Genomic DNA, 15,790 nt, shown 5'->3' with positions numbered 1-15,790 from the left:
TCGTCCATGAGTCACTGAAACATTGCCGGGGCCCCAAACAAACTGAACAGAATGTTAACGAATTAGTGTAAGCCAAATGGAGTGGAAAAAGCTGTTTTTTCTCGGGACATGGGAGTCAAGGGGATCTGCCAATATCCCTTCATTAAAGCCGAATAAAAAAGCGAGCCACACCTAACCGATCAAGCAGCTCATCAATGCGAGGCAGTGGGTATGCATCACATTTAGACACTGTGTTAACTTCTCTATAGTCCACACAAAATCTCTTTCGGAATCCCAACTCGGGAGATAATTTTAAAGAGAGCCTCCACAACACTGCATGCTGAAATTTTGCATAATCCACCAAGACTAAAATAAAGCGATGCCTTGTGCTGTCCATTCTAATGGCCCAACGAGGTCCATACCAATCCTGTCAAAGGGAACCTCTATCAACGGAAGGGGGTGCAATGGCTCTTTTGTACGCACCACCTGCATACATCTCCGCGAATGCCCGGCCAATAAAAACATGCAATGAGACAGTTCAGTGTCTTATCGTGTCCTAAATGTCCCACCATTGGGTTATAATGAGCTGCCTGGAAAACCAATTCCCAGCGGCTTTTCTGAATTAACAACTGTGTTGTATCTGCTTTTGTTTGAGAATCCTGTGTCCCTCTATAAAACCTATATTTAATAACCGAAAAGTATGGATAGGAAAGTGCAACACTGGGCTGAAGCTTTTGACCATCAATTACTCTCACTTGGTCAAAGGCATATCTGAGAGCCTCGTCTTTTGTCTGCTCCAGAGGGAAATCCCCCATGGGGTTTTCTAGGATGACTGGAGGGGCGTAGCCCTTACATTTCTCCAGGTTTCCCTGACATGAAGCTGATGTTGACAGCTCAAGCAACGTCTCCCCAGCCAGCGCAGCACAAATCCCATACCGAATTACTATATCGCAGGACCCATTTGCACACATTCCCCTTAATAATGTGTGAAATGCTGGCCAATTCATACTGAAAATCAGTGGATGGTTGAGGCAGGGACTAACCACCATCTCTATTCTATTTTCTTGTTCCTGGAATTGAACTGTAACAGGTACTAAAGGGCATTCATGTATATCCTCATGCACACAACTCACCTTCACCCAACATGCTGTACCCAAAGCCTCACCTTGAACCAAGCTTTGGTGAATTGAAGTCTGATTCCAACCTGAATCCACCAAGGCTTGGTATGTACCCCCTTAGATACTCACTGGTATGCAGTATGTCCCTGCTCAATCAGGGGTGGCTTGTGACATCCATCACTGGGCATTGTTCCTGAATGTGTCCTGGTTCCTCGCAGTGCCAGCAAGGAACCCAGACTTTACCTCCACACCTGTGGCCCTAGATTTACCAACCTGGTGGGAAGGGTGAACAAAAACAAATGGGTTCGGGGCAAAAGAAACACCCCGGGTCCAGGGAGACGGCTTAGGGAAAATAGAACATTATGGGATGGGGAAGGGGAAGAGAGCGAGAGAGAGAGAGAGAGAGAGAGAGAGAGAAAGAATCACCGTCTCCCGGATGCACTGCCAAGTGGTCCTCCGCCAGCTGGACAACCTTCTCCAGTGATGCCAGAGACACACTGGCACTGAAATGCTTCAGCACCACCAGATTGATGACTCCATTGGTGCCACAGTCATCAGCCAGCATCCACCTCCATCATGGATCTGTTGGGGCAAAGGCAAACGAGCTGCCTGACTTCACAAATGTCAATGCCCAGAAACGCTAACGGTGCTGATCGAGGTTACGGCCAACCTGTTGCAGGATGGTTCGTTTCAGGTCTCAGTTCTCCAGCAGGCTCATGATAGGTAGCTGGTGTGCCACAAGCAGAGCCTCCCCTGACAACAGCGGTGACAGACGGACTGCCCACTTGGCTCAGGACCACCCCGACACCTGTGCGGCATGTTCAATGAGTTCTATAAAGGCTTTTGGGTCATCCTGTGGTCCCATTTTTGCCAGCGTGGTTTGAGGCACCACAGGCATGGTCAGGGTCACTGCAGTAAGCACTAGAGTAAGCTCTGGAAAACATGTCGGTCCTCTGCCTGGGCTTGCATCATGGCCTGGAACCATTGTTCTTGTTCAGCCCGCAGCTCCAGGAGGGCCTGATGTTGCATCTGGTGGATGCCAGCGAGGGTTTGGACGATCATGGCCAGCGGCGAGGACTCCATGACAGTGAGCTTTTACGTTTAGTTTTCAGCACCACTGTGACAAATCCCTTTTTGTTCTCGGAATGAGGAAGTGGGAGATGTTGTGTCTCATTCCAAATGCAGTCTTTATTCTGATAATTTTCAGTATATCTACACACTCAATATTTGCTTTTCAGCAGAGCGCTCTTTGGTTCACACACACGCTGGAAGCTCAGCTTTTTCTCCCTCTGCCACCATCTCCTCCCCTTTTATCTATGTGTCACAGCACACTGGGAACACAAACAGGTGTTAGCATAGGTGTAAATCCTTAACCATTCAGCCTTCATGGACCTCACTCTCCACAAATCTGTATACGATCACACCACCGCCTCCACACTTTTTCTGGTTTTCCACCAGGGTGTTGATAGATCCATAACATCTTTATACTTCTTTATTTTTGTAAAGAAAAGTAATACATAGCTCTTTTTTAAAAAGTAATTTGTTTTACAGCCAATACAATGCAATAAAGTTACTCAAAGACCAAAGTCATTTGTTTAAGTGAATGATAACAATGCAGAACTTCTGCACCAACTTGAAAGAACTCAAGAATGAATAAAGGAACAAAAGAATGTGTAATAATGGGGAAGAATATATCTCTACGCTTGTCCATATTAAATGGGGATTTTTACCTGAAGTACTGCAGGGATTGCACGCTATCTTTAGATGCAGATTCTGATGCAATTTCTCCCTTTGTTGTTATGAGATGATGAAACAAGAGACAACATTCACCCACTCCTCTAGCTGCTGAAAGGTTGTAAGACTCAAATGCCACTCACCGCTAAGCCATGTTGCCTCAGGGTCGTGGGCCTGGAGCTTTCCATTGAAGAGATTCTCAATGGTAACTTTCTTTTTGGAAGCCAGACTGTCATCCTCACCTGTGAACAGAAGATTTCTACAATAATACAAGAGCAGACTAGAAAAGGAAAGTTTGATGTTGGCTTGACATAGCCTTGCCTGAACGTGTAAAATAGTTTTACATTTTAAAAACAGATCAAGAATAAAGTCCAGCCGGTTTCCCAATATCATTACAAATCAAGCTCTTCAGGTCATAGGAACCTGTGTCATATGTTATGTAATAATGAGGTTGCATCTATTTCCAAAACATTTATTAAAATTAAAATGGATTTTATGTGGCTCGTTCTACTCTATGTAGTTGTGAAATATACACTAGAGGCGCAACAACAGCGATTTTTATTCACTTTCATACAAATCACAATTAAAAAGCAGATCAACAGTTCATAAACAAAATTATTTTTCACTCTGTTACTCACAAAATCTTATGACATAATAACACTTTTACTATAATGCATGTTTTAATAGATGATACATTTAAATTTTTGCTTTACAAAAACGAATACATTTGCAAGCTTATTCCAATGTAATTTGCATGATAGCTAAGTAACATAGTGTTAGACTTTGAACACGGAAGACCAAGGCTAGGGTTAGGTTAGGTGCCACAGAAGCACCAAGATTTTTTATCTCACATTTGCTTTTATGACTTTTTTTATGTGGTTAAATTACAATGACACTAAAGGTTTAAATGTAGGATTTAGGGTATGGTTGTTGGTTTTGTTTCTTTAAAACTAGAAAAACAGATGAGTTTTTCAAGGTTGATGCTCTATCATCTCATATTAGCATTTTATGACACCATTAGTTAGGTTCACTTTAAAGGTTTCGGTTTGAGAGGTAGGTTTTGTTAATTGAAAACTTCATAGAGCATTAATCTGGAAAACCTCACCTTTTTGGGAGCACAACACATACAGCACCACACATTAGGGTTGCTCCGATACCAACATTTTGGCTTCGGTATGACACCAGCCCTGGTACCTTGGTATCGATACTAAATCGATACTATATCAACAAATAAAAAGCCTAAGATCTTTGATGAAATTACCCATAAAATTACTTGATTAAAAGAACAAGAGACAAATTGTGATATTGCTTACAGATGATTGTTACGACCTCAAGATATTTGAAAAAGGAAAGGTAACGTACATAATAAAAATTAGTGAACAAGGCCACTGCTGTGAACTAAATGTATTAATTCACTCAGGACAACGTATAAACAAAATCAAACAACATACCAACTAAGATAATAATAATAAGAATACAACCATTTAATATTATACAGTTGTTATTTTGAGTATTATTGCTACTTTTTGAACATTACATTTTTATAGATTAGTTATATATTTATGTCAATAATTTCACACTTCCTGTTGAATAGAGCTTTTGTAGTGGGACTTTTATTTTGACAGACAGGGTTGCCAGATTGGGCGGTTTCCCGCCCAATTGGGCGGTTTTGCAATCTTTTTTGCGGGCAAAAATGGGTTTGGGCGGGTGGATAAAAATAGGGCTGGTTTCGGATCAGTTTGGCGGGTTTTTGTAGCCGAAACATCGGTACTTCAGATCCTTCTTTCGGCGACTCTCTGTTCAGTAGCCTACTCTCACTCACTCACACACACACACACACACACACACACACACACACACACACACACACACACACACACTACAGGTCTGGCTGACGTGCCCCCTAAACTCACAACAGACACTCCCTCCCTTCAGCTCACGTCACGCACGCCGGCATCGCCCTCCCCTCAAACACACTAGATTGCGCGGGGTTTTCAAACTTAGCTAGCTGACTGACACTGACAATATGCCAAAGTGGGCAAAATATAGAAAAAGTTACAGGAAAGACTGGGAAAGAGATCCAGACTTAAAGTCATGGATTGCACCGGGTGCAGAAGAAAGAAAGGCACACTTTAAATACTGCAACGCTGATATCCGTGCTCATTTAAAAGATCTTAAAGATCATGCAGCCACCAAGAAGCATAAGGCAAGGTGCCAGCCAACGGTCAGACAGTTAGCAGAGTGGGTGAGTCCAGTAACCCTGACAACAATGACCAGAAACGACGAGAACTGCGGATAGCAACGTACATTGCGTGCCACACTGCCATTAATGCTGTTGATGAACTATCTGATATACTGAAAGACGAGACAGGTGCATTCCAGATGCACAGAACAAAAATCTAAATCACCTCTCTGTATTGTTCCAGAGACATGGCTCTTCTCATTCAGCACTGCGGGAAAAATATAATTTCCGGGTTTGGCCTTAGAATGAATTAATATGGAAATTTTTTCCATATTAATTTGTGAATATTTTAAATGTTTAATAAAGGGGCAAAGAGTCATAAACAATGCGTCAAGATTTATTTTTTATTTATTTTATAAAAATAAATATTTATTATATATTTATTTTATTTATTATACTATATATATATATATATATATATATATATATATATATATATATATATATATATATATATATATATATATATTTATTTATTTTATTTTTTTTTTTTTAACTGCAGCATTTGCAGTTCAATTTCACATTTTGGTGTTCAACTTTGTGTTTTAAAAATACAACAACCGTTAATTTTTGATTACAGGTTAAAAAAGGAAAAACGAATGGACGCAAAGTACACGGACCAATGGGTAATTTTAAAACTCGTTAATGATTATCATGTGTTTAAACGAGAAACCATAGCGAGAAACAAGCCAGAACAAATTTGGGCGGTTTTTTTGTGCATTCTCGCGGTTTTTGACGAGGTATTGGGCTGGAAAACCTTGCTGGCATCTGGCAACCCTGTTGACAGACCTTTGAGTTTTTCCTGTTTTTGATGGGTCAGTTATATTAAGCTTCCCATTAATGCTGTGATACAGTACTCCTATCATGTCTCTCGAGCTGAAATCCCCTAGCTGCACCGGAGGAGTTCATTTAAGTTTTAACAGCCGTTTAAACTCTAAACACACTTCATGAAAATGAAGCACCATTAGTGTGTTGTGTGCCTGTGTGTGTGTTGTGTTGTGTGTGTGTGTGTGTGTGTGTGTGTGTGTGTGTGTGTGTGCGTGAAGCAGAGGACAGAGCAGAGCGGCACCTCTCGTTCACTCTGTAGCATTCAGCACATGTGAATCTATACTGTTTAATTAAATTAAATCCTTCTTCTGTTTAATGATCACACTTGGCCATACCCAGAGGTTTTTTATTTTATTTTCAAAAGAGTCATATCTAATATAATTTTGCTAATGACAGCATACTGTTATATGGTACCGAAATTAGCAACAAGATGATATCGTACCATTTAAATGTTTTTGATATCGCAATACTTTGTCAGTACCATGATGAAACACATTTCATCATGAAACTGTTGTGATACATGAAACAAACCACATAATATAATTTAGTGAAAACCTTGCAACAGTCACATGATTTTAAGAAGATAAGGCTGCAGCTTTTGCATAAATCTAGTTTGTCTTTCAAACACAAAATAGTAAATCAAATAAAAATCAAAAATCAATAAAAAACAAATTAAAATCAAGAATATTTCTGAACAGCTATTACGCCTGTTTTACATCACATGGCAAAGCTGTGCGTGAGCCGAATCCAAGCAGTGCTTCAAAACTATTTTTTAGTACTTGTACTTTTACACCAGCAACGTTCTATATGGAAAATCAAGTTCTAAAATTCTTATCAGGTGTGAGCTATTGATTTTCATAGCACCCTTTTAATTTTGCAAACCCTTGTCAAAAGCCCACATGCAAACTCAGATGAGGCAATAATGACACCTAAAGTGCACCATAGGTCTGTAAGTTTGCCGCATAACCCCAAGGACACAAGCTTCATTAACAAACAGTCTTCTGATGCAAGGTGTCCGTGTATAAAGCCTACAGTAGTAGGCTGAAAACACCCATGTAGAAGATAAGCAGGAAGAAATGGGTTAAGGAGTTAAAGGAGTACACTGTGGGCTCAGGCCAGAGCAGAAGCACCAAGCAGAACAAGTGCCAGAGTCCCAGGGCAACCTATGTAGGCATAAGATGAGACCATTCCAATCGTCCATCAAACCCTTGGCACAAAAGACATGATCAAGGCCTTCTACTCTGTGCATGTAATCTTTTCTCCACAATCTCTTCTGCCCTACAAGCACTATTTCTCTTACTGAGTCGGAGATGTCTTGAGATTTGTCATCTAAGAATCTGCATACTTTCCTGGTGATTGCAGTGTCAACATGTTTATGTACTGTGCAGTGCAATAAATAAGACCATCAATTTTATCCACTCATCTCAGTCTGCTGCATCAAAGTAGTGTATTGGCCTTGCCAATCCTCTTGCTGTTTCTGAGGGCACTAGTTATTGAAGCACTAGAGCCACTGTAGAGCCACTTTTTAATTGCACTGTGGTCAGGATTGCACCATATTGTATAAACAGATGGCAAACCTGCTGCTTTATTTTTCCCAGTTTCTTGGTTTCCTTAGTCAGCATACCATCTGGAAGCCCTTAATGATAGTGTTAGAATTGGGAATCAATTAGTTTAATCAAGCATCTGAGCAACACTCAATGCAGCACTCGTAAAACTGTCACTGACCCGTCAGCATAATTAGCTTCTCCATCTTGCCACTAAGGGATCTTACATTTGCCAGTTTGACAGAAGGTAGAAAAGTCTACACCGTCTCTTATGCACCTCCTACTCCCTTTTAATTCTGCAAATTGAATATTTTGTCCCCTAAAATCAGTCTATGCTATCTGAAACCAACACACACACAAGTGGCCAAAGTTGGAACTACAGTTACAGTGCAATTACTTGAACAAGTTGGAGAGTTGGAGACATTGGTGTTCAAGTGCTTCAAAAATGTATTCAATGTTATCAAAGTACTTCCCAGAGGGCAGATGACTCTGCCACTAATGCAGAGTTTATACTACACGATTTTAGGCCCGATTTTCACACGCCAACAGTTTTGTGAATATCACCGACAAAAGCCCGAAATCATAGGCAAATCGTAGGCAACTGCAGCGTTGACCTACAGCCAATGAGAGAGTAAGAAACAGGGCATGGGAAGTTTCAGTGGGAGGAGTGCTGATGAACCTGCAACAGAACATCAACTAGCATGGCTGCGGTATCAAGAAAGTCTCATTGGACCGAAGAATTGGAGGAAAAATTTGTGGAACATTGGCAGGAGCACCAGCGCTGATTTGACGATTCCTCTGAACTGTACCACAACCAGGTGGAGAAAGAGAAGAGTTGGAGGGAAATTGCCAATTCTCTTGGACAGTAAAGTAAGCAAATATGTAGTTCCCTGTCTGTCGCTCTCTTCGACGTTGTGTCGGAGAAGCGACACTAGGGGTCTCTCTGGAGCACCGAATATACCTCTGATCTATGAAAAAAGGCAGCTAGTATATACATACCCCGCCCCAGGACATATGGGTATAAAGACGAGGAAATTCAGAACATTTCTTCGGAGGTGATGGTTGTGCATGCTGTTCACTTCAAAGTCACACCTGTTCCAGTATTCCTCTGACGCTCTGCATGCTGTTGGATTGACGGCGCATTACAGCGGCTATTTCTCCTTTTTGCTCGGCAGTGCAATTTGTCCCTGGGCGCTTCGACAGCGCAGAAAAAAACTCTAAGAGAGTTATTGAAATGAGTGATTCCTCTAAAAGAGTATATTTTCATTAAAAGAGTAATACACAGTGGCGTTGAACGTCCTTTTCAGGACGCGTCTTTCTAAAAATGCCTTTCCGCCCCTGTGTATTTCTTGGATGTGGTAGAGTGCTCTCCGCTTCAGACGGCAACAGGCGTTGTCTCGTGTGTCTGGGCAGCGATCACACCAAGGCTGCGTTTGTGGATGGTTCATGCTCTCACTGCGAGGGCATGACCATGGCAATGTTGAGGTTTTCGCTTTTAACAGAAAGCAAGCCACTCCAGCATGGGCTTGACTGGTACCCTCAGTCCTCCCCACAGCCATCGCGGTTGGATGACTGGTTCCTGGGGTCTGGGCACGGCCACGACCCCCCCCGGTCCCGTTTTTCCCGGAGGTGCATGATGAGCTGACGTCACTGTGGAGTACATCACGGGTACACGACGATTCCCCTGGTGGATAGGGCTGTTGCGCTCCACCTGTGTCCCGGAAACCCTCCTGCAAGTAGATGGCAAGTCCCTGGGTAAGCACGACTTAATCATCAGGTTCCTAAGAGGCTCCCAGAGGTTAAATCCCTCCCGGCCAAACCTGTTCCTCTCCTGGGACCTCTTGGTAGTCCTCGCGGGCCTCCAGAGACCTCACTTCGAGCTGCTAGAATCAGTTGGACTCAGGGCCCTCTCTCTTAAGACTGCCCTGCTGATCGCGCTCGCTTCCATCAAGAGGGTCGGGGACCTGCAAGCGTTCTCTGTCAGTGACACTTGCCTGGAGTTCGGTCCGGCAGACACATACGTGATCCTAAGACCGCGACCGAGCTACATGCCCAAGGTTCCTACCACGCCCTTTAGAGACCAGGTAGTGAACCTGCAAGCGCTGCCCCGGGAGGATGCAGATCCAGCCCCTTCGTTGCTGTGTCCAGTACGTGCTTTGCGTACATACCTGGACCGCACGCAGAGCTTTAGATGTTCTGAGCAGCTCTTTGTCTGCTTTGGGGGACAGTGGAAAGGAAACACTGTCTCCAAACAGAGGCTTTCCCACTAGGTAGTGGACGCCATTTCATTGGCCTATCACACCCAGGCCATGCCCCCCCCCTTCGGGTCTGAGCTCACTCAACAAGGAGTGTTGCGTCCTCATGGGCACTGGCCAGGGGAACCTCCCTGGCAGACATATGTAGGGCAGTGGGTTGGGCGACACCCAATACCTTTGCAAGATTTTACAGTCTCAGGGTTGAGTCAGTATCATCCCGTGTTTTCTCAGGTCCGAGCCATTAAAACTCGGTAACACGCTGATGGGCTGGCCGGATGAATCGCTTGCATATAGCGCCCTTTCCCTCGGTTGAGGTAAAATTTTGCGTTTTTTTTTCTCCCAGGAGATCCCACGCCATGGATCCCTGGACGATTCCTCCCTAGCCCTCGTGGATCCGCAGTTCAGCGGAGGAACTCGCAGACCCAATCCACTGCGGGTACCCAATCTACCCTGTACTGGAATAGGTGCTCCACAGGGTGAGGACTCCTACACGGACTTCCCCTGTGTGTATTTTCCGCGATACAGTCCCCTTACAAAAGTGGACCCGCGTTTTCCTTAGGCAGTTCGTGTTGTAGCAACTTCCCCCTCCTTGAGGCTGGATCTACCACTGCGCCACTTTCCACGTGTCGACTAAAAACACATGTGGCGTATTCACCACTCTTACCTCCCCTTCCGGGCAGGTGTGGTCTCCGCAGAGTCTTTTCCCCCTGAAAGAATAGGAAATTGGGTAAGACCCCCTTGATGCATGTAAGGGCCCGGCCGACACAACGTCGAAGAGAGCGAAAGACGGGGAACGTCTAGGTTACGTACGTGACCTCCATTCCCTGATGGAGGAAACGAGACGTTGTGTCGTCCCTGCCACGTCGCTGAGCCGAGCCACTGTTGTGGCTGGACCATTTCCGGCTCCTCAGAAAAATCCTGAATGAACTCTAGTATTTCCTCGCATTTATACCCGTATGTCCAGGGCGGGGTATGCAAATACTAGCTGCCAACTTCTCATTGGCCTTTTTTCATAGATCAGCAGTATATTCGGTGCTCAAGAGAGACCCCTAGTGTCGCTTCTCCGACACAACGTCTCGTTCCCTAAATCGGGGAACGGAGGTTACATACGTAACCTAGACGATTTTTCGGTAGGTTACGTATTAACTAATAAAATATATGATGTCTTTAGGTGATTAAAAACATACACATCATATTCTGAAATGCATAACATATGATCATGCACTTTTTCATATATTGTATCACTTCTTGTGTGTACTCTGCTGAAGTCCAGCCAGAGTCGTTGGGGATTCGTCAATAGTGAAATGTTTTGTAATGTGCTCACCCCTGTCGCGATTCTTCGTGTAATTTGAAAACTCTACGCCTTCAATGACAAGACAGACAGTTGTGTAATATGAGCGGTACCACAATCCAACATCTTTAAAAGTCGTGTAGTGTGTAGGAGGCATAACTGGGCATAACAACAGTTTTTTTTATGGTGTGCATAGCTCCCACCATCTTGTCTGGCTTCTTGTCCCATGAGATTTACCTTCGGCAAATAACTCCCTTGCAGTGCACAGTCCACAGCCAATTACTCTAGCTGACACGAGGTGGAGGGCGATACTGTGTCTCCCCGGTGTGTCTCATTCTATTTAGAGCTCTATTGATCTGCACACACTGATCTAATCAGACTGAGTTTTTTTATTTATTTATTTTTATTAGACGACTACGCTCTCCCACATAGTTCATCTCACTACCCAATAGGCATCAATTTGGAAGGTGTTTTATGCTTTGTAACTGGGCTGAGATGGAGGAGTAAGAGCAAGAAATGTAAACATGGAAAAACACATATAGCGAAGAGGAATATGAGATAGTTTGTCTATTTTTGTTCATTACTATTTATACAACAGTTAGTTCAGTAAATCTGTTTGGCTAAGCGGCACTACAAGAGTGCTTATATTTATAATAACAGCACTGGGACGCTTTACTGTTTGTATCACCCTGCTTGTCTGCTCATGTGATAATGCTGAATTGTTACATACTTATTATTCAGCATACTATACAGGCTTTAAATTTCACACAAAAGGGCATTCGCATACCATTTTACTTACACAATGTGACATAATGTATTTTCATGTGAACAGGATATTCAAAGAGAAAAATGTAGTGAAATGTAGAGTGTGAACAGTGGACATTACCAGAACTTTTTACATGTTTTTCAGCAAGTTCCATTAAGTATACAGCTCACTCTAAATTAGTCCTGGGTTTAAAATGAGATCGCTTATTGAGGCTACTTCCAGTTTATGCTATCCAGCAATTGATCTGTATCTGCATACATATTCTATCATTCGTGTCTGGAAAAAAAATGAAAGAAAAAAACACTTAACTGAACTCTGGGGAACACAGTGACCCACTTTCCTCTTGATAGAAGTACAGTCATATTATATTCGCACTATATCAATTACCCAGGAAAATCACCATAATTGAACCTGCAATTTTGAGGAATAGATCGACTGCAGCTACTTGGCTTAGGAGACATAATGGAGTTCTCAAGTATGTTTCATTAAGTATTTAACTTTGTCTCTGATGTTTCTCCAAAAAGTTAGGAAAACATTACTGTAGAAACAAATGAGACAAGAGTAAAATGAATGTGGATAGCATATCTTAGATAATGTTTGGACTTTAAATTGCACACGTTGTTGCAGAGGCCTAATCCTACTAATTTCATTGCCATTTTACCATATGACTCGATAATGCTGATAGAAGAATATTATATACAAACATGTCTGTTTGAAGAATACAATGGTAAAGAGTGTGAGTCTATATGATCACATGTGAATTGATACAAATGTTCGGCATAGTGTTTTGGCAATGTCGTATTGATTCTTGTATTTGAAAGGTATGCAGACAGCAACACTTGCTTGGTGTGAGCAGAATGACGGAGGTGACGATCAGAGAGCAGATGACCAGGATGACTAGCAGAGCGATGGCGATTCCCTTCCAGTTCCTCTGAGAAGGACTACTCCCCACCAGCTCCTGTCAAAAACACAAACACAAGCATAAGGTCATTAAGTGACTGTTGCTTGAAAATATTCAGAAATTCAATAATGAATACAATTCTATAAATTAGCATTTGTTGAATGGGAACAATAAAGAAGGGCTTTCTGTCTATACCAAGTCTATTAAACCTTCTAAAGTCAACAAGAGAATATATTTTATAGTCTTTGTTTACTAACTTTTATTTACTTTTGCCACATTTGCAATGGATAGCAAAATATCAAACCAAGTGGGATCTTACAATTTGATGCTAGACCTAACTTCACTTTTCTGAGTCTTTTTTGTTTTTCAATTATTTTCAACCAAAAAAGCAGTTCATTTCAAGTTCACACAGGTGTCCTAGCAGTGTGACCACAGGTGTAGTTCATCACATCAACATTGGACATGTTCCACTAATGTTTGACTCAAGAGAGACATTTGAGCAAATCATATTTTGTGAAAGGTGAGATGAAATGGCAGTACATTTCATCTCACCTTAATAAATCGCAAAATATGATTTGCTCAAATGTCTATCTGTTCACCACCTAATTAAAGTCCATCGCCATGATAAAAGCATTTGCAAAATTACAGCTAATAAAAATCACAATAATGCAGTTGCACTGAGAAAAACAAGCCGCAAATACACACAGTGTTCAGTAACCATTGCTAAGTCAACAAACCATCTCAATGCAAAGCTAAATCTGAGTTCAAATAAAGGTCAAATGCCCCTTTACTGAAGTATAGGAGAATTTACAATGTATAGACCATTTCAAGCATGTAAACAAATAACAAAGGAATTAAAATGCAACTATTCCTGAAGCACTTCCGGTATTATCAACAGATCCTTTAAATAAGACTCTGAGATATTTTCCTTAAATAATGTCAAATGTTTTCCTGAAGTGATTTATCCAGATTTGTTGTTGATACTGAGCACATCTACGCGAGAGAGGCAACGAAATTGTATTTATGTAGCTTTCACCACTGAACAACATTGTCAACATTTAAAAAATTACATTTTATGATATTCATGTTAGCGTTAGTAACGTTATTCGTTTAAAATCCACTATGAATTAAGTGCATACCACTGTTGTTTTGAATGAGGGTGCGTTACATTCGGAAGTGATCATCCCTTTGCCCTTCGAGGACTTTACCATCCACTGTGAGATCTTTGAAAGGCTAAAAGGTGTGAGGCTCAAAAATAAGGGTCATACGAAACTCACTTCTTAAGTCATTTTGATTCGAAATTCTGTTTGAAGCAATGCATTACTATCATTATTGTTCTCCCTACAAAGTGCCTTTCCGAGGGTGATTCGTGCCATTTGGGGCACAGTCTGATTTCGACAACTAGCAGGAAATGTTTAAGGAACAAAAAGTTGTCAGATCCTTAAACCGGCTTAAAATGGTCCATTAGTAGTTTCGTTATTGGGCTTTGTCTAAAAACAAAGTACACACCTGTGTCTAATATGAGTTTAACATTTTAATAAATGCATACAGACATGCCTAAATCCAGCCTTTCAGCCATTACCTGAAGTATACACAGGGCCACATGGAATTTGCAGCCATTGAATTCCACAGAAAGCGATGCAAATTTCCAGACAACTGGAATGCCTGTCATCCATAAAGTTAATCAGATCAGCTGGCGTGTTTGCTTATTAAATATTGTGGCTAATTTGATTGTGCTTTCACACTGCATAAAAATGATTGTCGTAATCAGATATTTTATCTTGTTTTCCAAAATCTAAACATCATTTACTTATGAAGCTAAATTAATTTTGAGAGAAAAATATCTTGAATCAGTTTAATTTATCTTAACCAAATGGCATTTTATGATAAATTTTAAAGAATCAACCCCACTGAATTGTGTTAGTTTTAAGCTTAAAATCTTAAAGGCTTATTTGACAACCAGGTAAGAAATATACATAAACTCAATTCAAGATATATTTTCTGAAAAAGTCTTAACTTCGTATACAATTTTGCTTCTAAAGTAAATTTACAGTATATTATTTTCCAACATGTTCACACAGGAAATCTACATGTTGCTTCCGAATGTTCACACACCTGAAATCAACCCCATTATGCCAAATTACTGACTAGCCCCCAATCAGACATTTTTGCATCAATTTTTTTAGAGTTACTGATAGCATGTGAGCAACCTTGCGGGACATGGTTCTGGTCCCATGGAAACCAGGAAAGTAATCGTTTTCACATTATCATTGGTGAGCATGATTTTGAAGTTGCATTTTTGCTGTAAATAAAAGTTTTACTTCACTGATGGTTAGGTTTAGGGTTGGGGTTAGGGCTTGTGGTTAATAAAATATGCATTCCTGTTGACCGTACTACACTCACCTAAAGGATTATTAGGAACACCTGTTCAATTTCTCAATGCAATTATCTAATCAACCAATCACATGGCAGTTGCTTCAATGCATTTAGGGGTGTGGTCCTGGTCAAGACAATCTCCTGAACTCCAAACTGAATGTCAGAATGGAAAAGAAAGGTGATTTAAGCAATTTTGAGCATGGCATGGTTGTTGGTGCCAGACGGGCCGGTCTGAGTATTTCACAATCTGCTCAGTTACTGGGATTTTCTAGGGTTTACAAAGAATGGTGTGAAAAGGGAAAAACATCCAGTATGCGGCAGTCCTGTGGGCGAAAATGCCTTGTTGATGCTAGAGGTCAGAGGAGAATGGGCCGACTGATTCAAGCTGATAGAAGAGCAACTTTGCCTGAAATAACCACTCATTACAACCGAGGTATGCAGCAAAGCATTTGTGAAGCCACAACACGCACAACCTTGAGGCGGATGGGCTACAACAGCAGAAGACCCCACCGGGTACCACTCATCTCCACTACAAATAGGAAAAAGAGGCTACAATTTGCAAGAGCTCACCAAAATTGGACAGTTGAAGACTGGAAAAAAGTTGCCTGGTCTGATGAGTCTCGATTTCTGTTGAGACATTCAGATGGTAGAGTCAGAATTTGGCGTAAACAGAATGAGAACATGGATCCATCATGCCTTGTTACCACTGTGCAGGCTGGTGGTGGTGGTGTAAAGGTGTGGGGGATGTTTTCTTGG

At 41.7% G+C, this 15,790-nt stretch overlaps 1 protein-coding gene across 2 annotated transcripts in view; it reads right to left on the bottom strand.

Moving 5' to 3' along the window:
- LOC127644874 (dipeptidyl aminopeptidase-like protein 6) overlaps positions 1-15,790 on the bottom strand; it is a 144,872-nt gene that overhangs the window by 35,606 nt on the left and 93,476 nt on the right. For both annotated transcript variants that reach the window (XM_052128279.1, XM_052128280.1), the window contains exons 2-3: positions 12,601-12,715; positions 2,975-3,073 (exon numbers count right to left, since the gene is read on the bottom strand). In XM_052128279.1, the coding sequence (XP_051984239.1) occupies positions 2,975-3,073; positions 12,601-12,715 (214 nt within the window). The remainder of the gene's footprint in view (positions 1-2,974; positions 3,074-12,600; positions 12,716-15,790) is intronic.

The sequence above is a fragment of the Xyrauchen texanus genome, chromosome 6 (assembly GCF_025860055.1).
Source record: "Xyrauchen texanus isolate HMW12.3.18 chromosome 6, RBS_HiC_50CHRs, whole genome shotgun sequence".
Lineage (NCBI taxonomy): Eukaryota > Metazoa > Chordata > Actinopteri > Cypriniformes > Catostomidae > Xyrauchen > Xyrauchen texanus.
The sequence above is the reverse complement of the archived record's forward strand: the minus strand, read 5'-3'. Positions and strand labels throughout refer to the sequence as shown.